A 23,883-nucleotide genomic window follows, 5' to 3' on the forward strand; every position below is an offset into this window, starting at 1 on the left:
AGGAGCTAAACTCATAGTAGCAATACCCATAGTAGCTATACTCATAGTAGCTATACCCATAGTAGCTATACTCATAGTAGCTATACCCATAGTAGCTATACTCATAGTAGCTAAACTCATAGGAGCTATACCCATAGGAGCTATACTCATAGTAGCTATACTCATAGGAGCTATACCCATAGTAGCTATACTCATAGGAGCTATACCCATAGTAGCTAAACCCATAGTAGCAATACCCATAGTAGCTATACCCATAGTAGCTATACCCATAGTAGCTATACTCATAGTAGCTAAACTCATAGGAGCTATACTCATAGGAGCTAAACTCATAGGAGCTAAACTCATAGTAGCTAAACTCATAGGAGCTATACTCATAGGAGCTATACTCATAGGAGCTATACTCATAGTAGCTATACCCATAGTAGCTAAACTCATAGGAGCTATACTCATAGGAGCTATACTCATAGGAGCTAAACTCATAGGAGCTAAACTCATAGTAGCTAAACTCATAGTAGCTATACTCATAGTAGCTAAACTCATAGGAGCTATACTCATAGGAGCTAAACTCATAGGAGCTAAACTCATAGTAGCTAAACTCATAGTAGCTATACTCATAGTAGCTAAACTCATAGGAGCTATACTCATAGGAGCTAAACTCATAGGAGCTAAACTCATAGTAGCTAAACTCATAGGAGCTATACTCATAGGAGCTATACTCATAGGAGCTAAACTCATAGTAGCTAAACTCATAGTAGCTAAACTCATAGGAGCTATACTCATAGGAGCTATACTCATAGGAGCTAAACTCATAGGAGCTATACTCATAGTAGCTAAACTCATAGGAGCTATACTCATAGTAGCTAAAGTCATAGTAGCTAAACTCATAGTAGCTATACTCATAGTAGCTAAACTCATAGTAGCTAAACTCATAGGAGCTATACTCATAGTAGCTATACCCATAGGAGCTATACTCATAGGAGCTAAACTCATAGTAGCTAAACTCATAGTAGCTATACCCATAGTAGCTTAACTCATAGTAGCTAAACTCATAGTAGCTATACCCATAGTAGCTTAACTCATAGGAGCTATACTCATAGGAGCTAAACTCATGATGATTGGTTTAATATGTAAACGAACAGTGATACTTAGACTATGCCATCACAGGTCCCGAATGGTCATCATTCTCTGGGGCCTTTGCAATGTTTGTCTTTCAGACTGTCTGGGTAGGAAATGACGGAGACAATAAAAAAGAGGAATTGACCTTGAGAGAGAGAAAGAGAGAGAGAGGAAGCAGAGTCTTGAGGAAAGTTACTGAGATGACAGTATTGGCCACCATGCAGTGCAGTGCCACAGGTGTGATGATGTAATCACAGAAACAACCAAGACGGTCTCCATTTCTATCTTTTTCTCTCTATCCTTTTCTTTCTCTCTCTGTCTACCTTTTCCCACCTCTGTTGATCCTATGGTAAACACTTGTCAGAGCCAGGGTGCTGCAAGTGCTGCAGACAGGGAAGTAGTTTAAATAGGACATGGATATATTAGGTTTCCCCAATAAGATCTATTGTCTGTAGGTGTCTGCATGGCTTCCTTTGTGGTGTTATTCTATTGTGATGCAAACACATTCCCTCCATTATGGTTACCATCCAAGTCCCTTCATATTCTAGGATTGGCTGCCCTGGTGGAACGACGCGTGCCTGTGTGTGTGTGAACCCATGAGTGTATGTCTATACAGAGTGAGATTGTATGCGCATGCGTACGTGTGCATGCGCATGTATGCGCGAGCGTGTGTTGGTATTGGGGTTGGGGGGAGGGGGAGAGGAGAGGAGAGGAGGGGGGTACATTTCCTTATCTGCGGGCCACAGGCGGCTTTGAGAGCGTTATCAGTAGCCACCACATTGTACTAGCACATCCTCTTGTCCAGTGGGGAGCGGAAAAACTCTCCTTGCAACGAAGTTCTCTCTCTCTGTCTCTCTCTCTTTCTCTCTCTTTCTGTCTTCTGTGTCTCTCAGTCTATCCCTTCGCTCTCTCTCCCTCTCTCTCTCGCTCCCTCTCTCTCTTGCTCCCTCTCTCTCTCTTGCCCCCTCTTTCTCTCTCTCTCTCTCTCTCTCTCTCTCTCTCTCTCTCTCTCTCTCTCTCACTCTCTCTCACCTCTCTCTCTCGCCATCCAACTAGAGCTCTGTCTCTTCCTGGCATGGAGGGAGAGGAGGGAAGAAAGTAAAGAAAGAGAGATTGGGAACTAGAGAATGACATAAGAACACGAGTACGACATGGTCAGCATCACCTTGTCAGCTTGTGCGCCTTCGTTCAACAGAATCACCACAAAGGACTCAAAAGGGCATTATGTTAATTTTGTTATTCCTTGACCAATTTTTGACTTCATCTCTTGGTCTTTTGGATTTTTGATATTACATATTTTTTTTAACATTACTGGAGTTCCCAATTTATTTAAGGAGGACGGAAAGTAGATGTGCCATGTGCTACCTTACCTATGGTACTGTAGGGTCCTGTGGGTAAACAACTGTACTGACAGAGCACGCTGGTTTTCATGCTGCGTAGGTGAGTAGGTCTGCACTGGTCAATTTAAATATTACTGTATAGGATAAATGCTATTGAGTTCAAAGCCATTTATCGTAAGTTATTGTTGTTAATTTATTGCCTGAAGCTATAGTTCATTTTTCTTTGTGCAAATGGAGGAAAACCTGTTATGTGTTTTTGCCTGTTCTTTGATCAAATAAATAATGTAGAAAACATTACAATAAAATACATGTTTTTTGTATTTACCACAGCTATAATAAACATAACATCATATACATAAAAATACATATATCTTTGCAGCCATACAGATATAAGACCACCAAATTATATTCATAATTTATGACTTGAAATGAACAACAAATGAGTGCATTGAGTTTACACAAAAATACAATATGATTTTTGTCTCATGTCAAAGGAAACAAGGAATATCAAAAAACAATTCTGAATCATTACGAACATTAATTAAACATGATAATTTGATTGCAAATAATAAAATATTACAAAAAAACACGTAACAAAAAGAAAGACTTCAACACATCTTTGGGAGTATTTCTTCCATTGTCGTTTTTTATTATTCAACTTTTCTATGAATCAAATGTTTATATTGAAAGCTCACCTTGCCTGTTCTCTCTCTCAAGATATATGTCATTTCTTACCAATGATCTACACGAAATACCAACATGTGTTGTTAGATGAATGAAAAAGTAAACAGTAATATTTCTTGATTAGATAAGTATTCACCTCCCTGAGTCACTACACGCTAGTAACACCTTTAGCAGCGATGACAGCTGTGAGGCTTCTTGGGTACGTTTCTTTACACACCTGAATTGTGCAATATTTGCCCATTATCATTTTTAAAATTCTTCAATCTCTGTCGAGGTGTTGGGGATCAAGGCTAGACAGCAATTTTCATGCAGATTTAAGTCAAAACTGTAGCTTCACCGCTCAGGAACATTCGCCGTCTTCCTGGTAATCAACTCCCGTGTAGATTTGGCCTCGTGTTTTAGGTTACTGTCCTGCAGAAAGGTGAATTTGTCTCCCAGTGTCTGTTGAAAAGCAGACTGAACCAGGTTTTCCTCTAGGATTTTGCCTGTGCTTAGCTCTATTCCGTTTCTTTTTATCCTAAAAAACTCCCCCAGCCTTTGATGATGTCGAGCATACCGTTGCCATGATGCAGCCACCACCACGCTTGGTAATACAGAGGCAGGTACTCAGTGATGTGTTGGATTGGTCCCAAACATAAGGCTTTGCATAAGGAGAAGAGACGGTTGCACAATCCAGCCATGAATAATGAATCATCCAAGTCTTGCAGAAGCAGAACCTAGAAGACAACTGTGAACTTCCTTGAAATGAGGAAAACACACACGCAGTATGATACCAAACAATGGACACCCATGACAACCATGTTGAGCCTGTCATCAGCCCGTGAGAGGGCCAGGGATACTAGATTTAGCTTTGATGTAGATTATATATGGAAAAATGTGTCATTTTAATTTCCTAATTAATTCAAAATTCTTAATCTATCTTTATTTTATATTCACCACTTCCAGAAGAAGAATTATCACTGAATTGCCAAAGTGAATTATTGTAATGTTTGTTTATGTGCCAATTAATCCATTAAGGGATGGGTTGCCAACTGGTGATTTGACAGGAAAATAACATTTAATTCATTCCAGTATTTGACCCACTAAATCATGTAAAGCAAATGTGTCTTATCTCTTTTGTTCTACAGGTTTGAAAACCGTCCAATCTTTATGCACCTGGGACAATGTGGATTGTATGGACAGTTTGATTCATATCCGAAAAGACAGACAGACAGACTGGGGGACTAATCAACAGTGTCGGCCGATGGTGACTCATTCAAAGACAACGTACTTGGCTATTCTTCAGGATGTACTATGGGAAAAAGACGTCTAGACTACTAAACTTAAAACCAGACCAACCAGTCTGCTGTGGAGCTCCAAGAAGATCCAGAGACGCCTCGGTCAGACCACTAGTAAACACTGGCACATGATTATTGATGTTAGCATCGTCTGCCCAGCCACTGTAGATTGGACACAGCCTCTTGAGTGGGGCCATGAATGCAAGATCACACTCACACGCTCTCTCCTTTTTTTCCTTCTCTCTCTCTCTCACACACACACAAACTCACACACACACACTCGCTCTCACACACACACTCGCTCTCACACATGCAACAGCCCTCAGAATGAGAGGTGACAATAAGACTGGACTGAGCCAAACCCGAGGCCATCAGCCTTAGCTTCAACACCACCCACTGACACCTGACCCCTGAAAACCCAGGACCCAGACAGCCCATCACAGACATCTCTGGACTGATTAATAACAGCAGTAGACAACCCGTCGTTCAGGAGGACCAGGGGACTAACAGCATAATAAGGAGATATTATCTGGAGTAGCCGCAGAGGACCGGGGCTGAGAGAGGTCTGTGGAGGTCTATAGGCGTCTAGCAGCAGCAGCTAGTGGCCGAGACACTATGCTGGGTGAGAGAGACAGAACAGCGGAAGGGGTGAGGGGTGCAGTGGTGGGGTGCCTTCCCACAGGTACCATGATGGAGAAACTGAACCCCCCCTCTGACCCCCTGTCGGAGTCTGAACGACTGAGCCCTCAGCAGACCCCCTCACCGGCTTCACTTGACGCTAGCAGCCCACCACCGGATAATGAAGCAGGGAGTCCGGGAGACAGGTTTGTCCCACCTAGCCCCCCTGCCTCCCCTCCTCCACCTCCAGAGTCCGCTACCAAGTTGCTTGACCACCCTGCCGCCACCAACATCGCACCTGAACCACCGGTCTCCATGGAAACAAACAACACCAAGGGAGGAGGTTTCATTCGCTCCTCTCCGAAAGCCCCCTCCTCCTCTCCGCCTCCCCTCCTCCCAGCCCCAGTGTCTACATCCACTACCCCTGCCATCCTCCCCCCATCCTCCTCCTCCTCTTCTTCCTCCTTTTCCTCTATTGCCCCCCTCCCTCCCCACATCCCTGTTATTAGTCTGGGACACAGTAAACCCCCCCACCCCCTCTCCCTCCCCAGTAACACCCCTCTAACCACCCTGCACCCCATCCCCAACCACCCCCACCACCATGACCCTTACCATCACACCCACCACCACGGGGCCATCCGCCTCACCCAGCTCACCTCTCTGTCAGAGACCAGACCAGGGGCCCCACCCATCCCCTCCCAGGGCCCCCTGCTGCCCCACCAGTACCTGCCATCACACCACTTCTTCAGCAGGTGATAGGGAAATGTTTCATATTCACATTATATTCCATTATCCAGTGGAGGCTGCTGAGGGGAGGACAGCTCATAATAATGGCTGGAATGTAGTCAATGGAATGACATCAAACACGTGTTTTCCATGTGTTTGATGTCATTCCAATGACTCCATTCCAGCCATTATTATGAGCTGTCCTCCCCTCAGCAGCCTCCACTTGCATTATCATATTTCATGTTATGACTGGCTTGCTGATACTGTATGGCAAACTGTTTCACTATAACTGACAGTTTCACTACAACAACTGACTGTTTATAACGTAGATTTCTCTTTCTGCTTTTCCTAACCCTTAAATCCTAACCAATTATTAAACTAGAACTACTACTTCCCCATAGAGCCCCATTTCCTAGAATCAGTATGATGAAATATCCTTCTTCCTCTTCATTTTCAGCAGGAACGTTGTTCTATTCTAGCAGCATGTCTCTGCCAGTGTCAGCCCTAACGAGAGAGAGCCTGCTGACAGCATGCACACTCCATCAACATCCCAAACATAATCACCATACAGATCGCTTTGCTCGCTTTCTCTCCCTCAGTCAATTTGAAATGTTTTTTTTTGCCATTTCAAATCCATTTAACAATTTGAAAACCATTTAAAATATGATTACTCCCCTGAATAGCATCGTTTGTACTTCTACAGTTTATATTATTTTATTGCTTGCATACTTTTGTTTGTTATCTTTCATTTCCAATGAAAACTCTCTCACGTTCCTCCCTCTTTGGACGCCACTATAATAATGTTTCATAATGTTTACATACTGTTTTACCCACTTTCATATGGTTATACTGTAGTCTAGTCAAGGCCATTATATTTAACTTTTGCTATACATATACAAGTCTATCCTACGTATTCTTCAGATATACTACATATTCTATCCACAGACTGTCCACAATGTCTACACGTCCCACCACGAATAAACACAGTTGAAGTCAGAAGTTTACATACACCTTAGCCAAATACATTTAAACTCAGTTTTTCACAATTCCTGACATTTAATCATAGTAAAAATTCCCTGTTTTAGGTCAGTTAGGATCACCACTTTATTTTAAGATGGGAAATGTCAGAATAATAGTAGAGAAAATTATTTATTTCAGCTTTTATTTCTTTCATCACATTCCCAGTGGGTCAGAAGTTTACATACATTCAATTAGTATTTGCTAGCATTGCCTTTAAATTGTTTAACTTGGGTCAAACATTTCGGGTAGCCTTCCACAAGCTTCCCACAATAAGTTGGGTGAATTTTGGCCCATTCCTCCTGACAGAGCTGGTGTAACCGAGCCAGGTTTGTAGGCCTCCTTCTGCCCACAAATTTTCTATGAAATTGAGGTCAGGGCTTTGTGATGGCCACTCCAATACCTTGACTTTGTTGTCCTTAAGCCACTTGGCCACAACTTTGGAAGTATGCTTGGAGTCATTGTCCATTTGGAAGACCCATTTGCGACCAAGCTTTAACTTCCTGACTGATGTCTTGAGATGTTGCTTCAATATATCCACATAATTTCCCTGCCTCATGATGACATCTATTTTGTGAAGTGCACCAGTCCCTCCTGCAGCAAAGCACCCCCACAACATGATGCTGCCACCCCCGTGCTTTACGGTTGGGATGGTGTTCTTCGTCTTGCAAGCATCCCCCTTTTCCCTCCAAACATAACGATGGTCATTATGGCCAAACAGTTCTATTTTTGTTACATCAGACCAGAGGACGTTTCTCCAAAAAGTACGATCTTTGTCCCCATGTGCAGTTGCAAACCGTAGTCTGTTTTTTTAATAGCGGTTTTGGAGTAGTGGCTTCTTTCTTGCTGAGCGCCTTTCAGGTTATGTCGATATAGGACTTGTTTTACTGTGGATATAGATACTTTTGTACCTGTTTCCTCCAGCATCTTCACAAGGTTCTTTGCTGTTGTTCAGGGATTGATTTGCAGTTTTCGCACCAAAGTACGTTCATCTCTAGGAGACAGAACGAGCCTCCTTCCTGAGCGGTATGATGGCTGCGTGGTTCCATGGTGTTTATACTTGCGTACTATTGTTTGTACAGAACGTGGTACCTTCAGGTGTTTGGAAATTGCTCCCAAGGGTGAACCAGACTTGTGGAGGTCTACCATTTTCTTTTCTGAGGTCTTGGCTGATTTCTTTTGATTTTCCCATGATGTCAAGCAAAGAGGCACTGAGTTTGAAGGTAGGCCTTGAAATACATCCACAGGTACACCTCCAATTGACTCAGATGATGTCAATGAGCCTATCAGAATCTTCTAAAGCCATGACATAATTTTTGGGAATTTTCCAATCTGTTTAAAGGCACAGTCAACTTAGTGTATGTAAACTTCTGACCCACTGGAATTGTGTCATGCACAAAGTAGATGTCCTAACCGACTTGCCAAACTATAGTTTGTTAACAAGACATTTGTGGAGTGGTTTAAAAACTAGTTTTAATAACTCCAACCTAAGTGTATGTAAACTTCCGACTTCAACTGCAAATATACATTTGTACTCCGGACTCCAACATTGCTTGTACTAATGTTTCTATATTTCTTAATTCCAAGATTCATGTGTATTGTTGTGTATGTTAGATATTACTGCACTGTTGGAGCTAGTAACACAAGCCTTTCGCTACACCTGCAATAACATCTGTTAAGTATTTGTAAGCCACCGTTAAAATGAGATTTGATTTGATTAGATTCTCTCCTTCTCTCTCTCAGTTCTCATCTTGGTCCCTCTGGTAACTATGGAATCTTTTCCAGTAGAAGCATCAAGAGACGGTCCTCCTCACACTATGAGTTGGATCTCAGTGATGGTAAATAGAAGATAAACTGGTGTGACTGTCCATGGACTACTGACCAATACCAGCATATGACAAATCAATGAGATACAGTTTATGTAGTGTATGTATGTACACATACACCACAGGAGGCTGCTGAGGGGAGGACAGCTCATGATAATGGTCGGAACGGAGTAAATGGAATGGCATCCTGGAAACTATGTATGTGATGGATTTGATACCAGTCCTCTGATTCCGCTCCAGTCATTACCACAAGCCCGTCCTCCCCAATTAAGGTGCCACCAACCTCCTGTGATATACACTGAGTATACCAAATATTAGGAACCCCTTCCTGATATTCAGTTGCGTGCATGTACATGTGCATACTAGTAGGTATGTGTATTTAATGCACTGTGCCTGTGTATCCTCATCCAGCGGGCCCTCCTCAGAAGCTGGCGAGGCGTGTGTTCACCAACAGCCGGGAGCGCTGGCGCCAGCAGAACGTCAACGGGGCCTTCTCAGACCTCCGCAGGCTCATCCCCACCCACCCTCCGGACAAGAAGCTCTCCAAGAATGAGATCCTCCGACTGGCCATGAAGTACATCGACTTCCTTGTCACCCTGCTCAACGACCAGTCCCAAGACAAAGCCAGGGGCTCGCCTGAGGAGGAGACCCAGGATGAGAGGGCCCAAGCGGGGCTGAACAACAAGGATATGCACCCACTTTTCCAGGGTGACACTCCCTCTTCAACTATGGTCTACCACGACAGAGGAGACTCCACAGACTCATCGATCATCGCCTTGGCAACCTCCCCGACCTCCAGTTGCTATAGCAACACAGACAGTGAGGAGAACCTGGGGGGCGGGGCTAAGAGCTCAATGGTGGTGCCGCGGGGCATTCCGGGAAAGGTCAAAGGTCAGATTCGGACTGCGGTGACACTTGCCAACGACCAGCGGTGACATGACATGTGACGTCACAAAGAGGACAAAATTGAATACCTGGTAGTAAATAATATCCGACAAACTGACAGAAAGGACAAAAATGTACAGTATACTTACTACTCTACCAGCAATCTATGAGACTTTTGGAATCGATGTAGTTCTTTCAATGACATGGTATATCTGCAAGGTCAGTTCTGAGTTCTTGTAGCAGTTTGTGGTAGTGTTTAACTGCCCCTTGTGTCCTGCAGTGTGGGACTGAGGCTTTCTGGGTAACGTAAGCTGTTTCATCCGAACTGAGGCTTCTATAGGGCTACCTGGGAAATGTAGGCTTGACTGTTTGTACATCCAGTCAGCACAGTGTCAGTTGCCCTAAAACCTCTGAAGGAGCCATGTTGACCTCATGGCTTTGCTTCCTGAAGTTTGAGACATCAAAAAACATCAATGACGGTAACCTTCAGCCAGTAGTTTATGTGGCAATTTTTGAAGTTTCCTATTTTCTTTCTTTAGTCAGATGAAGAAGATGGTCCCACCCTGCCTCCCTTAGAGGACAACATTGTGACACAGTTGTCCCAAATGGCACCCTATTTCCTGTTTAGTGCACTACTGGTCAAAAGTAGTGCACTATGTAGGGAATAGGGTGCCATACGGGACATTGACCGTGCTAGCTGACCGAAATAAAGAGTGTTTTAGTTCTCTCTTCCTTATTCAACATCCTCTTATTGCACTCCAGAATACATGCAGCCCTGTTATCAGCACAATTTCTCAACCCATACAATTGTTTCGCTGCTGTGTCCAGTTTGAGAAACAGACAGTGTAGTCGCTGGCAAAGTATTGTTGTGTGAATGGGTGAAGATGTGTTTTTGTGTTCAGAAAATCAACCGTGCTTATTTTATGGCTGTAAGTTGGTTTGTGATCCTATAAAAAGTGTGTTGTGAGAAAGTGCACATAAGAACATTTTGTATTTTTATTTATCTAATACGAATGAATTAATATGAACCCTAGCTTCATGTCCACATCCCAGTTCAACCCTAACCCTAACTTCCTGTCCACATCCCAGCTCAACCCTAACACCAACTTCCTGTCCACATCCCAGCTCAACCCTAACACCAACTTCCTGTCCACATCCCAGCTCAACCCTAACACCAACTTCCTGTCCACATCCCAGCTCAACCCTAACACCAACTTCCTGTCCACATCCCAGCTCAACCCTAACCCTAGCTTCATGTCCACATCCCAGTTCAACCCTAACCCTAACTTCCTGTCCACAGCCCAGCTCAACCCTTACCTCCTGTCCACATCCCAGCTCAACCCTAACCCTAACTTCATGTCCACATCCCAGCTCAACCCTAACACCAACTTCATGTCCACATCCCAGCTCAACCCTAACACCAACTTCCTGTCCACATCCCAGCTCAACCCTAACACCAACTTCCTGTCCACATCCCAGCTCAACCCTAACACCAACTTCCTGTCCACATCCCAGCTCAACCCTAACACCAACTTCCTGTCCACATCCCAGCTCAACCCTAACACCAACTTCATGTACACATCCCAGCTCAACCCTAACACCAACTTCCTGTCCACATCCCAGCTCAACCCTAACACCAGCTTCATGTCCACATCCCAGCTCAACCCTAACACCAACTTCCTGTCCACATCCCAGCTCAACCCTAACACCAACTTCATGTCCACATCCCAGCTCAACCCTAACACCAACTTCCTGTCCACATCCCAGCTCAACCCTAACACCAACTTCATGTCCACATCCCAGCTCAACCCTAACACCAACTTCATGTCCACATCCCAGCTCAACCCTAACACCAACTTCCTGTCCACATCCCAGCTCAACCCTAACCCAAGCCATAGCCCATAACCCTAACCCTACCCACTGTGCACAGATTCAAAGTCTATTCCACGTTCAACATGATTTCATTGTAATGACGTGGAACCAACGCTGATTCAAGCAGTGTGTGCCCAGTTGGTAGCTTCATGTCCACATCCCAGCTCAACCCTAACCCTAGCTTCATGTCCACATCCCAGCTCAACCCTAACCCTAACTTCATGTCCACATCCAAGCTCAACCCTAACACCAACTTCCTGTCCACATCCCAGCTCAACCCTAACACCAACTTCCTGTCCACATCCAAGCTCAACCCTAACACCAACTTCCTGTCCACATCCCAGCTCAACCCTAACACCAACTTCCTGTCCACATCCAAGCTCAACCCTAACACTACCCCTATAATACCACTCTGAGAGAATGCCTTGTCTGCACTCAATCAGTCATCCATTACATTTAGGAAATGAGCTTCGTTCAATACATGGTTTCCATCCTTCTGTTTATGGTTGTTTGTTTGTGTTGGTTAGTTACATGACTGATTTATAACCATGAGAGAGAGAGAGAGAGAGAGTACCGGTTTGAAAAAAGAAAGGTGGAAAAATGCTCCCTGCTGATGTCCCCAAGCCGGACATAGCTGACCGATGACAGTACCGTGAGAATCCCGGACGTGGAAAAAAACGGGTGGCGGCAGCTTAAACCTCCAGTCCACGATGGACAACGTGTCCATTCTGTCCCTTCAGTGCAGCTGCAAACGGGTGTGGAAATGGAGGCGTGGGTGGAGGGTAAGGGGGGTGGGGAGGTGGAGGATAAGGGGTGGTGGTGGGGGGGTAAGGGGTGGTGGTGGTGGGGAGGTGTAAGGGGTGGTGGTAGTGGTGTTGGTGGGGGGGTGGAGGGTAAGGGGTGGTGGTGGTGGGGGGGGTGGAGGGTAAGGGGTGGTGGTGGTGGGGGGGTGTAAGGGGTGGTGGTAGTGGTGTTGGTGGGGGGGGTGGAGGGTAAGGGGTGGTGGTGGTGGTGGTGGTGGGGGGGGGTGGAGGGTAAGGGGTGGTGGTGTTGGTGGTGGTGGGGGGGGGGTGGAGGGTAAGGGGTGGTGGTGTTGGTGGTGGTGGGGGGGGGGGGTGGAGGGTAAGGGGTGGTGGTGTTGGTGGTGGTGGGGGGGGGTGGAGGGTAAGGGGTGGTGTTGGTGGTGGTGGGGGGGGGGTGGAGGGTAAGGGGTGGTGGTGTTGGTGGTGGTGGGGGGGGGTGGAGGGTAAGGGGTGGTGGTGTTGGTGGTGGTGGGGGGGGGGTGGAGGGTAAGGGGTGGTGTATTATGCGTGAAATGGCGGTGGAAATGCCTTTATGCGTAAATATTGATATAATAACCATCATATCGACGTAAACTTGGAGTCACACGATGATATGATGTGTGGTCCTCTTGATACACCTTTCCAAAAATGTCTTATTCTGGTGACATGATGATTGGTGCTTGACTGCTGTTTGACAAAATATTCTCTCTCTTAGCCATAATAATCTCATCATGTAGACTAGCCTACCTGCACCGCCTGCATTACCTGCACTGTATAGCTGTTGTTGGCTGGCGCGCACGACCAGAGTAGGCACATATGCTATTTAATGCAACAGTTTTTGTATCACAACTATCGGTAAAAAAGCGAAGGAAACACGTTGAACTTTCAATTTTTATTCAGTACATGAAACCTTAACCGAAAAATACATGTTTTTGTGCACTACGTCATCACACACTGATTTTTATCCTCAACAAGTCAGTTTGGTGGAAACACACCACTGGTGGGAAAATGTGCATAGTGGATGGAAACCTAGTTATGGAAACCTGGTTATGGAAACCTGGTTATGGAAACCTAGTTATGGAAACCTAGTTATGGAAACCTAGTTATGGAAACCTAGTTATGGAAACCTGGTTATGGAAACCTAGTTATGGAAACCTGGTTATGGAAACCTAGTTATGGAAACCTAGTTATGGAAACCTGGTTATGGAAACCTGGTTATGGAAACCTAGTTATGGAAACCTAGTTATGGAAACCTAGTTATGGAAACCTGGTTATGGAAACCTAGTTATGGAAACCTGGTTATGGAAACCTGGTTATGGAAACCTAGTTATGGAAACCTAGTTATGGAAACCTGGTTATGGAAACCTAGTTATGGAAACCTAGTTATGGAAACCTAGTTATGGAAACCTAGTTATGGAAACCTAGTTATTGGAAACCTGGTTATGGAAACCTAGTTATGGAAACCTAGTTATGGAAAACTAGTTATGGAAACCTGGTTATGGAAACCTAGTTATGGAAACCTAGTTATGGAAACCTGGTTATGGAAACCTAGTTATGGAAACCTAGTTATGGAAACCTGGTTATGGAAACCTAGTTATGGAAACCTAGTTATGGAAACCTGGTTATGGAAACCTGGTTATGGAAACCTAGTTATGGAAACCTAGTTATGGAAACCTAGTTATGGAAACCTAGTTAGAAACCTAGTTATGGAAACCTAGTTATGGAAACCTAGTTATGGAAACCTAGTTATGGAAACCTAGTTATGGAAACCTAGTTAGAAACCTAGTTATGGAAACCTAGTTATGGAAACCTAGTTATGGAAACCTAGTAGAATAGTTATTCTGATAAAGAAAAAGTAACTTTTTCACAACATGGAGGCACACAAAGACAAAACAAAGGTGGTACAGCGAGGAGAGATGATAAAGTGGTACAGCGAGGAGAGATGATAAAGTGGTACAGCGAGGAGAGATGATAAAGTGGTACAGCGAGGAGAAATGATAAAGTGGTACGGCGAGGAGAGATGATAAAGTGGTACAGCGAGGAGAGATGATAAAGTGGTACGGCGAGGAGAGATGATAAAGTGGTACAGCGAGGAGAGATGATAAAGTGGTACAGCGAGGAGAGATGATAAAGTGGTACAGCGAGGAGAAATTATAAAGTGGTACAGCGAGGAGAGATGATAAAGTGGTACAGCGAGGAGAGATGATAAAGTGGTACGGCGAGGAGAGATGATAAAGTGGTACAGCGAGGAGAGATGATAAAGTGGTACGGCGAGGAGAGATGATAAAGTGGTACAGCGAGGAGAGATGATAAAGTGGTACGGCGAGGAGAGATGATAAAGTGGTACAGCGAGGAGAGATGATAAAGTGGTACGGCGAGGAGAGATGATAAAGTGGTACAGCGAGGAGAGATGATAAAGTGGTACGGCGAGGAGAGATGATAAAGTGGTACACGAATGAAGAAAACGCAGAAATGGATGAAAATGCTGAAAATAATGTTAGGATGAAGTTTGATTGAAAAGCCCCGTTGAAACCACCTAGAATGTATGTGTTGCCACCCTACCTACGGTCCTGCACTACTCATGAAGCATATTTAGAACTTTTATTATAAAAAAAGGTAAAATACTGTCAAATACCATCATACCGTCAAAAATGTTGCCGATATCTCCCAGCCCTAGTTGGTGTCCCCCTCAACCCTTTCCCCCAGGTTGGCTGCGTGTCTCCAGTTATCAGGTGGCCAGGAAATGGCTCTACAGTTAGTGCTGTCTCATCTACAGCCATTAAGTTGCTGTGGTGCAATCAACCGCTACATGCATGGAAGAGGGGAGAGAGGGAAGGGCAAAAAAAAGAGCCGGAAATAAGAGAAAATCAGCCACAAAGGCCCTCGTTCCCTCTCCCGTTCTCTCTCTCAGACCCCCCACCACACCCGGTCGCTCTGACACAACAGGAAGGACTGGTTACATAACCCTATTGCCTCTGCCTCTAGCCTCCATCTCTGACGTGCCAACCTGGCCCTGGCTCCCTCCGTGCAGGCCAACAGTGGTGCGTTCCACGGCCGGCTCCCTCCGTGCCGCCCAACAGCTGTTACCGTAAAGTAGGTTTTGGCTTTTCTAGGGCATTGTAGATGAGCATAAGCATCTGCCTGTGCTTCCAAAGGGTCAAAGGTTGCATGTTTGAATCCAGTGATATAAAGTTGTTTTTGATATTTTGTTTTAATCCTATGCCAAACCTTAATCGTTGCATGAACCATTCAGGATGAATGCCTAACCATAAGAATTTGGAGTTAACGCCTAAACTCAACCTCAAACACTTTGAAATTTGACGTTTGAGAAACATGGATGAACGTCTAATTCTGACGTGAGACTGTGAGAGCTTGTAGGGTGAACTACGGATGCCCCTGAGGATCAGATCACACAGAGGAGAGGTGGTTGGTGAGGTAGGGGCTGGTGTCCTAGACCTGCTCTATCCAGTCCTACTGATACAAGAGGCCTGGAGGGTGAGGCAAAGCAGTCTGGGACATGGAGATAATACCCCCTTGCCTCTGCCTCCCCTCTGGGTTTTATTACATATTTGCAGGACCAACTTTACATATTGTAGGCCTTCAAACCCAACTGAATGATATTATCATGCAATGTGTTTTATTAGCATTAAGAAACGGATTAACTATATGCACAATAGTAGTTTAACATTTAAAGAAACCATGTTGAATGTAATTTGAATAATAATGATGTAGCACATGTGAGTTATTTAACAAGTCATAATTGTAATAGCTGGAAAAGAAATACAACAAAACATTGAAGCAGTCAATGAGAACCGGTATTTGCCGCAAAACAACTTACACATCAGTATATGTTGTACAATGTTACCAACATTATGTTCACAGATATACAATATTACCAGCATTATTTTTAAGCAATAAGGCCCGAGGGGGTGTGGTATATGGAAAATATACCACGGCTAAGGGCTGTTCTTAGGCACGATGCAACGTAGTATATAGCCATGGTATATTGGCCATATATCACAAACCCCCGAGGTGCCTTATCGCTATTATCAACTGGTTACCAACATAATTAGAGCAGTAAAAAGAAATGTTTGTCATACCCGTGGTATACTGTCTGATATACCACGGCTGTCAACCAATCATCATTCAGGGCTCGACCAACCCAGTTTATAATCACAGATATGTACAACGTCTGCACGGTCACAGGCAATCACCTGTGGATATATATCATAGGTAGAAACCTCTAATCTCTCATAAAATGCTGTACTGTACATCCATATCAACGTGTGTGGATCTGACTCTCTCACTCGGTTTTCAACACCTTGTCCAAGATTTCTCCTTCTATTCTCCCTGTGGCATCTGTCTCTTCTGCTGAGTTCTTTGTCTGGCTAAACCTCCTTCTCCCCACCTCAGTGGCCACAGATCCAGCAGTGGCCCCTATAGCTCCCCCTATGGGCCCTCCAAAGAACACGCCCACCACCCCACCCAGCAGCGCACCTCCAGCCGTCAGCTTGGGGACCTTACTCGCTCCCGCCCCCACCTTCTCCCACACCGAGCGAAGGAGCGACGAATACCATGCAGAAGAGGACGAGAGCGAGGGAAGATTTTCCAATTCCAGGGCGCTCACACTCTTCTCCGCCTCCTCTCTCGTTCTCTCGTTCTCCTCCTCATCCACATCTTCCTCTGTCTCTCTCAAGGGCTGCATGGAGTAGGAATGAAGCGCGTGTCTCTTCACCTCCTCTCCTCTTCCCCTCCTCTCCCTCACTATCTCTTCCTGTCTCTGTCTCACCCTATCCTCCGCCTCCTGGAAGAGCGGACAGGAGAAACACTCTCCTCCTCCCTCTCTCACTGTCTGCTCCACCTTCTCCAATAACTCCCCCACACTCCTCCTCTTCCTCTCCTCCTCCTCTTTTCCTCCGCTCCCTCTCTCCATCACATGATACCGATCCCCACATCGTTTAACCAACTCCAACAAATCTCTCCTCTGGCTGGAGATATACTTCTCCACTCCTTCCACTCCCACTTTCCCGCTCTCCTTCAACCGATCGGAGTGAGTGAAGAGGACCAGGGTGTGGGTCCGGACCGCCCCAGGACCAAAGACTTTCTCTAGGGCCCCTAGAGCCTGTAGCTCTGCCTGGGCTGGTTGGTCCACGGGGACACAGAGGATGAAGGCGTGGGGGCCAGGGGCCGAGAGGGCCACACAGGACGACAGCTGGGAACGGACCACATTGGGAGGGTGCTCGGAGCGGAACCAGTCTGGAGTGTCCACCACTGCCACCTGGAGGGAGAGGGAGGATAAAGAAGAGGAGAAGAGGATTTGTTGAGGTCTGAAATTACTGGCATGTAGCTTGTCATTTGAGGTCACTACTATATTGATTTTACTGACGCAAAAGTTCAACTTGACCCCCCCCCCCACATTTACTGTGAAAGTGTTTACAGTCATTAACACTATAACATTCTTAGACAATACTTGATGGGTTTCAGTTTGAAACAGGTCAAACTGCAGACCTCAATACACCTCAATAGAAGTCAATAGAACTCAATAGAAGTCAATAGACCTCAATAGAAGTCAATAGACCTCAATAGAAGTCAATAGACCTCATATTATTCAATGATTAAGAAAATAGAAACCCAATAAAGCTGTAATAACGGTTAATCAATCACTAACCCGTCTCCCGGCAACGAGGGCCCTGCTCTTCTGACAGTCCTGAGTGACGGCTGTGGTAATGTCTGGTCGAGACACAAACTCCTCCCGCCCCAGTATGATATTACCTGCTGCACTCTTCCCTGACCCTGACCTACCCAGCAGAACCACACGCAACTCTGACTGGGAGGAGGAGGAGGAGGTGTAGGAGGAGGAGGAGGTGGTTGTCTTCTCTCCAATGCTGTTGATTCTGTGGCAGACTGACAAGGACAGACAGTATGTTTAGATCACTCCAAAGCTGTTGATTCTGTGGCAGACTGACAAGGACAGACAGTATTTTTAGATCTCTCTCACATTTAGATGAAATGGGGGAAAGTTAAAGAACACCACAATTGACATTGTCGTGTTACACTGAGAAGTATGTGACTTACAGGTATTAACAACTTTCTGGGCTGGTTTTGCTTCGAGTTCGGACAGCTGTGAGAGTATAGCGCCCTCTAGAGACAAAAAGACAGAATTACAACAAAGGAACAGTCTAGTGAACAACCCTTCATTGCCACACATTACTTTCAGTGTCAAAGTAGTTTGTTTGAGCTTGGTTTGAGTAATGGACATATATATCCATACCGAAGTGTGGCTAGCGGACAGTTTCCATACAAAATGGGTCTTTACCTTCAGTCAGATGGAAACTAGGGATCCTTGTGAACAGTGCTGGACCACCATTCTGGGGCTTTTTTGGCTGCTGCTGTTGTGTTGGTGTTGATTGAAGACAGTTAACCAAGGGTTTCACAGTCACTTTCTCTTCCATATCTTCCCTTCTTCTCCTCTCAATCTCTTCTTCTCTTTTCCTCTCCATCTCTTCCCTTCTCCTCTTGATCTCTTCCCTCTCTTCCTCTCTTCTCCTCTCTATAGCAGAGTTAGGTGTAACCTCTCTTTTCCTGTTTCCCCAATATCTGCGTGTCTCTGTGTTGGTGACGTGTCTAGATTCCAGTTCCCTCTCTCTCCCCCTCGCTTGTTCTTCCACCTTCTCCTTCAGTTCCCTCTCTCTCCCCCTCGCTTGTTCTTCCACCTTCTCCTTCAGTTCCCTCTCTCTCCCCCTCGCTTGTTCTTCCACCTTCTCCTTCAGTTCCCTCTCTCTCCCCCTCGCTTGTTCTTCCACCTTCTCCTTCAGTTCCCTCTCTCTCCCCCTCGCTTGTTCTTCCACCTTCTCCTTCAGTTCCCTCTCTCTCCCCCTCGCTTGTTCTTCCACCTTCTCCTTCATTTCCCTCTCTCTCTCCCTCGCTTGTTCTTCCACCTTCTCCTTCAGTTCCCTCTCTCTCCCCCTCGCTTGTTCTTCCACCTTCTCCTTCAGTTCCCTCTCTCTCCCCCTCGCTTGTTCTTCCACCTTCTCCTTCATTTCCCTCTCTCTCTCCCTCGCTTGTTCTTCCACCTTCTCCTTCAGTTCCCTCTCTCTCTCCCTCGCTTGTTCTTCCACCTTCTCTTTCAGTTCCCTCTCTCTCCCCCTTCTCTTCTCCATCTCATATTTTCTTCTCTTCTCCCACTCTTCCTCTATTTTTCTCTCCATCTCTTCCTTCTCTTTCCTGCTCTTCATTATCTCATCCCTCTCTTTCTTTATCTTCTCCATCTCTTCCTTCCAGTTTTCCATCTCCTCACTCTCTTCCCCTCTCTTGATCTCTTCCCTCTCTTCCTCTCTTCTCCTCTCTATAGCAGAGTTAGGTGTAACCTCTCTTTTCCGGCTTCCACAATATCTGGGTGTCTCTGTGTTTGTGACATGTCTAGATTCCAGCACAGTCTCTTTCTCCTCCTTCACTTTGTACCTCTTCAGTTCCCTCTCTCTCTCCCTCGCTTGTTCTTCCACCTTCTCCTTCAGTTCCCTCTCTCTCCCCCTCGCTTGTTCTTCCATCTCTCTCTGCAGGGTGTTTTGTCGTATGTAGCATCCTCTGTTCTTTTGTACCATGTTCTCCACCTGCAATAAAGCACAGTGCCTCAAATATAAAATACCAACAGGGTGGTTATACGTATTTGCAACATTCCCTGGACATAGTAATAAAGTATTTGAAAGTGATGTGTCAATAAAGTGATGTGTCAATAAAGTGGGCGGGTCCTACAAATTGACAGTAGAAGCACATACAGGCACTACATCAATTGGATCCACTGTCATCACTATCATTATAAGATGGGATGGTTGTCATGGTTACCTTCTCCAGCAGCTCCCTGACCTGCTCCCTGTCCTGCGGTCGGCGGTTGTTGAGGACGTGGTATTGGCCCCCACACCTGTCAATCACCTCCCTGAGCCCAGGGTCCTCTCCCTCCAGGTACTGTCCCGCCCCCTGGCCCATCAGGTAGTCTCCACAGGTGAACAGTACCAGGGTGTGTTTCAACACCCCCTCCCCAAACACCTCCTCCAGCTCAGCGGGCACTCTGTGCTCCACCTGGATCAATTAGAACGATGCAAATACATGGTATTCATAAGCACAATGTGCATCATTAAGTCAAACAAAAGGAAATAACACAGAACATAGAGACTGTTCAGGACTCACAACACCGTGGTAAAACTACATGACAAAACACCAGAGACGCAATAACAAAGAAACATAGAACTTCTCTGAACGATTAGAGAACTATCAGACCCACCTCGGTGAACTGGCCGACAGGAACCAGCAGCAGGAAGGCGTGTGGCCCCGGGGCAGCCAGCTCAAGTGCCCTCTCTGTCTCCTTCCTCACCCCAGCCTCCATGTGGCCCCCGCTCCAGTACCAGCGAGGGGCCTCCACCACAGTCAACCTCCGGCCCTCGGAGGCCCCAGGCCTCAGCTGGCAAAGCCTGGGCGAAGAACCAGAGGAGGAAGGAGAGCCGGAGGAGGACTGGCCCAGGAGGGTGTCTCCTGACAGGGTCTTGCCACAGCCGATGGTCCCTAGGAGGACCAGGCGGAGCTCTGGCTCTGGAGTTCTGGCATGGCTGTCGGGGAGGACGTCAGTCATAGCTGAAAGAGAGAGAGATTAGTTACAGATACTGAAGAGGTATTACTTACAGTATGCCTGATGGTCAAGATGATGTTCATTCGCGTAAATAAATGACTTTGTTCTCCATACCACTAGTTATCAGCGTGGGAATAACATGTAAGGGCGTGTGTCTTTGTGTGTAGCCGCAGGCTTCTCTCTCACACCCAGTCTGTCTAACTGCCATGATGAACACACCTGAAAGTTCAACTGGAAATGTGGGCTGGGTTGCCTCTTGTTTTATCATCTAACCTGGGTCAGTCATCCTGTGGCAATTATCATTCAAAGAATAATCCAGAAGAGGTGTTACAGTGTGTCTGGTGTGTGCGTATCTATCTTTCAATTGGAATGTGTGTGTATCAGAGATGCAAAGATTCAAGTTACAGGTGAGGTATTGTCTGTGTTCACTGATCTGCCTGTGTAGTGTCAAACTCCCCCCCCCCCATCTCTCTTTCCTTGTGTGTGTGTGCATGCATCATGTGCACGGGTGACCAATTTCCAGCCACACCCCCACACGCCTGCCAGGCCTGTCCAACGACATACCCCTGCCAGGCCTGTCCAACGACATTCTGTTCAGAACAACGTGTGGAGTAATACTCAAACACACAATGTACACTGCAAGCTCATAGCACCAGAACATAGAAACCGCACAAACAGTACGACACATGCAGCATATGTAGGCCTACTTCAGTTAGATATGCCCTGACGACCTGTTGTTAATATCCCGTGTTTCTAACCACAGACGAACATGTCCTGTCAACTCTTAACACTCCTGTTCTCCTAGCAGCGAAACTGGAACAGACCTGATCCTGTGCATTATGATCAGTTTAAACAACCATATTGTTTACTGCCTACACATGGCGGGGTGGCATTGCATCAGGGGTTGAGGTCAAATGAAGACCTCCGCGAGGTGTAGGAGAAACAGTACTGTAGCAACAGCTTCCCTTTCACAGGCGTCTTTGATTTAGATTAGATCATGTGAAATATGAAGAAATTCAAAGCTTTTAAATACCTTACAGTCTATGGTCCGTTTTAAGAACCCTCCTGGCTGACATACACGGTACACACATCAACCACCTAAAATCTACTGAGGTATCCCCCTTACCCAGGTAGGAGTTTGTTGGAACGGGTCGCTGGGTTTTCTGTCTGTATCCCTGTGTGTCTTCTCCTTCCTTCTCTCGGATGAACCCAGTCGCTCTGAACCGGCTTGTCTCTCCTGTGTAACCCTCCTCACCTCTATCAGTCTGTTATGGCAACACCTATCCTTGCTCATCAACCTCTAAATACGGCCAAACTACATGGATTAAGGAGTGTCGGTATTAGTGAGTCACCGGTCTACCTAGGTGCACCCTCCCTTTCTCGGTCACACGCACGCTGAAACACACCAACATTCTCTGGCTCTATTGTTCAGAGGCCACCAGGTATTCCGTGGAGAGGCGGAGTGGTAAACAGTGACACTCACGCCAAACGTTCACCACAGCCAATGAGGGGTACATGGGGGGCGATGGCCTACGCTGGAGAGAGTGGGTACCAATCTACCTTCTCATTCAAGAGTTTTTCTTTATTTTTACTATTTTCTACAATGTAGAATAATAGTGGACATCAAAACTACCAAGTAACACATACAGAATAATGTAGTAACCAAAAAAGTGTTTAACAGATCAAAACATATCCTATGCCTTGATGACAGCTTTGCACTCTTGGCATTCTCTCAACCGGCTTCATGAGGAATGCTTTTCCAACAGTCTTGAAGGAGTTCCCACATATGCTGAGCATTTGTTGGCTGCTTTTTCTTCACTCTGCATTCCAAACCATCTCAGTTGGTTTGAGGTTGGGTGTTTGTGGAGGTCAGGTCATCTGATGCAGCACTCCATCACTCTCCTTCTTGGTCAAATAGCCCTTACACAGCCTGGAGGTGTGTTCACGGTCATTGTCCTGTTGCTTCACTGTGGGAACCACACATGCGGATGTTTCCACCGGTCCAATGTCCATTGCTCGTGTTTCTTGGCCCAAGCAAGTCTCCTCTTCTTATTTGTGTCCTTTAGTAGTGGTTTCTTTGCAGCAATTCAACCATGAAGGCCTGATAGACACAGCTCCTCTGAACAGTTGATATTATGTGTCTGTTACTTGAACTCTGAAGCCTTTATTTGCGCTGCAGTTTCTGAGGCTGGTAACTCTAATGAACTTATCCTCTGCAGCAGAGGTAACTCTGGGTCTTCCATTCCTGTGGCGGTCCTCATGAGAGCCAGTTTCATCATAGCACTTGGTTTTTGCGACTGCACTTGAAGAAACTTTCAAAGCTGTTGAAATGTTCCAGATTAAGACAAGCAGGTCAGCCAAAGTAGTGACGGACTGTCGTTTCTCTTTGCTTATTTGAGCTGTTCTTGCCATAATATGGACTTGGGCTATCTTCTGTATACCATCCCTACCTTGTCACAACACAACTGATTGCCTCAAAGGCAATAAGGAAAGAAATTACAGAAATGACCTTTTAACAAGGCAGGAAAGGGTGCGGCTAGAGGTTCTTTACCATTCGGCCATCAGATTTTCCACCAATGCTCCTTATAGGACACATCACTGCACTCTATACTCCTCTGTAAACTGGTCATCTCTATATACCCGTCGCAAGACCCACTGTTTGATGCTTATTTATAAAACCCTCTTAGGCCTCGCTCCCCCCTATCTGAGATATCTACTGCAGCCCTCATCCTCCACATACAACACCCGTTCCGCCAGTCACATTCTGTTAATCAAGGCAAAGGGTGGATACCTTGAAGAATCTCAAATATAAAATATATTTTGACTTAACTTTTTGGGTTACTACATGATTCCATGTGTTATTTCAGTTTAGTCTTCACTATTATTCCACAGTATAGAAAATAGTAAAAGTAAAGAAAAAGCCAGGAATGAGTCCAAACGTTTGACTGGTACTGTATATGTGATGGTACATTATGAGCTACATTAGTTCTACAGGTGTGGTTGAATATCTGTACAGCAGGACGCAACGTTTTGGAATGTTCAGAGAAATAGGCTACGTAGAACAAACATGCCTCTTTGACATGTAGAACAAGGAATCACATTGGCTCTATTCATGGCACT

The 23,883-nt window shown here is 45.6% G+C and overlaps 2 protein-coding genes across 2 annotated transcripts; one reads left to right on the forward strand and one right to left on the reverse strand.

Moving 5' to 3' along the window:
- The first annotated feature begins 2,114 nt into the window (after nucleotides 1-2,114).
- Nucleotides 2,115-10,465, forward strand: LOC118938211 (T-cell acute lymphocytic leukemia protein 1 homolog). Its single transcript, XM_036940255.1, has 4 exons — nucleotides 2,115-2,556; nucleotides 4,268-5,787; nucleotides 8,522-8,616; nucleotides 9,016-10,465. The coding sequence occupies exons 2-4, from the start codon at nucleotides 5,033-5,035 to the stop codon at nucleotides 9,537-9,539; spliced, it is 1,374 nt and encodes a 457-aa protein (XP_036796150.1). The 5' UTR covers nucleotides 2,115-2,556; nucleotides 4,268-5,032; the 3' UTR covers nucleotides 9,540-10,465.
- Nucleotides 10,466-15,330: 4,865 nt separating this feature from the next.
- Nucleotides 15,331-22,031, reverse strand: LOC110485521 (zinc finger CCCH domain-containing protein 13). The gene is made up of 7 exons (XM_036940256.1): nucleotides 21,890-22,031; nucleotides 20,422-20,768; nucleotides 19,986-20,219; nucleotides 18,460-19,753; nucleotides 18,219-18,284; nucleotides 17,812-18,047; nucleotides 15,331-17,421 (listed from the first exon to the last, which is right to left on the reverse strand). Exons 2-7 carry the CDS (start codon nucleotides 20,764-20,766, stop codon nucleotides 16,447-16,449), a joined length of 3,150 nt encoding a protein of 1,049 aa, XP_036796151.1. The 5' UTR covers nucleotides 20,767-20,768; nucleotides 21,890-22,031; the 3' UTR covers nucleotides 15,331-16,446.
- Nucleotides 22,032-23,883: the final 1,852 nt, after the last annotated feature.

The sequence above is a fragment of the Oncorhynchus mykiss genome, chromosome 13 (genome assembly GCF_013265735.2).
Source record: "Oncorhynchus mykiss isolate Arlee chromosome 13, USDA_OmykA_1.1, whole genome shotgun sequence".
Lineage (NCBI taxonomy): Eukaryota > Metazoa > Chordata > Actinopteri > Salmoniformes > Salmonidae > Oncorhynchus > Oncorhynchus mykiss.

Bases quoted from the DNA above. Each gene is read 5' to 3' on its own strand.
- LOC118938211 (XM_036940255.1), top strand. From the start codon at position 5,033: ATGCTGGGTGAGAGAGACAGAACAGCGGAAGGGGTGAGGGGTGCAGTG. The intron at 5,788-8,521 runs GTGATAGGGAAA...TCTCTCTCTCAG, and splicing joins TCACACCACTTCTTCAGCAG to TTCTCATCTTGGTCCCTCTG. The intron at 8,617-9,015 runs GTAAATAGAAGA...ATCCTCATCCAG, and splicing joins TGAGTTGGATCTCAGTGATG to CGGGCCCTCCTCAGAAGCTG.
- LOC110485521 (XM_036940256.1), bottom strand. From the start codon at position 20,766: ATGACTGACGTCCTCCCCGACAGCCATGCCAGAACTCCAGAGCCAGAG. The intron at 20,220-20,421 runs GTGGGTCTGATA...TAATTGATCCAG, and splicing joins CTGTCGGCCAGTTCACCGAG to GTGGAGCACAGAGTGCCCGC. The intron at 18,285-18,459 runs GTAAAGACCCAT...TTTTGTCTCTAG, and splicing joins TAGTTTCCATCTGACTGAAG to AGGGCGCTATACTCTCACAG.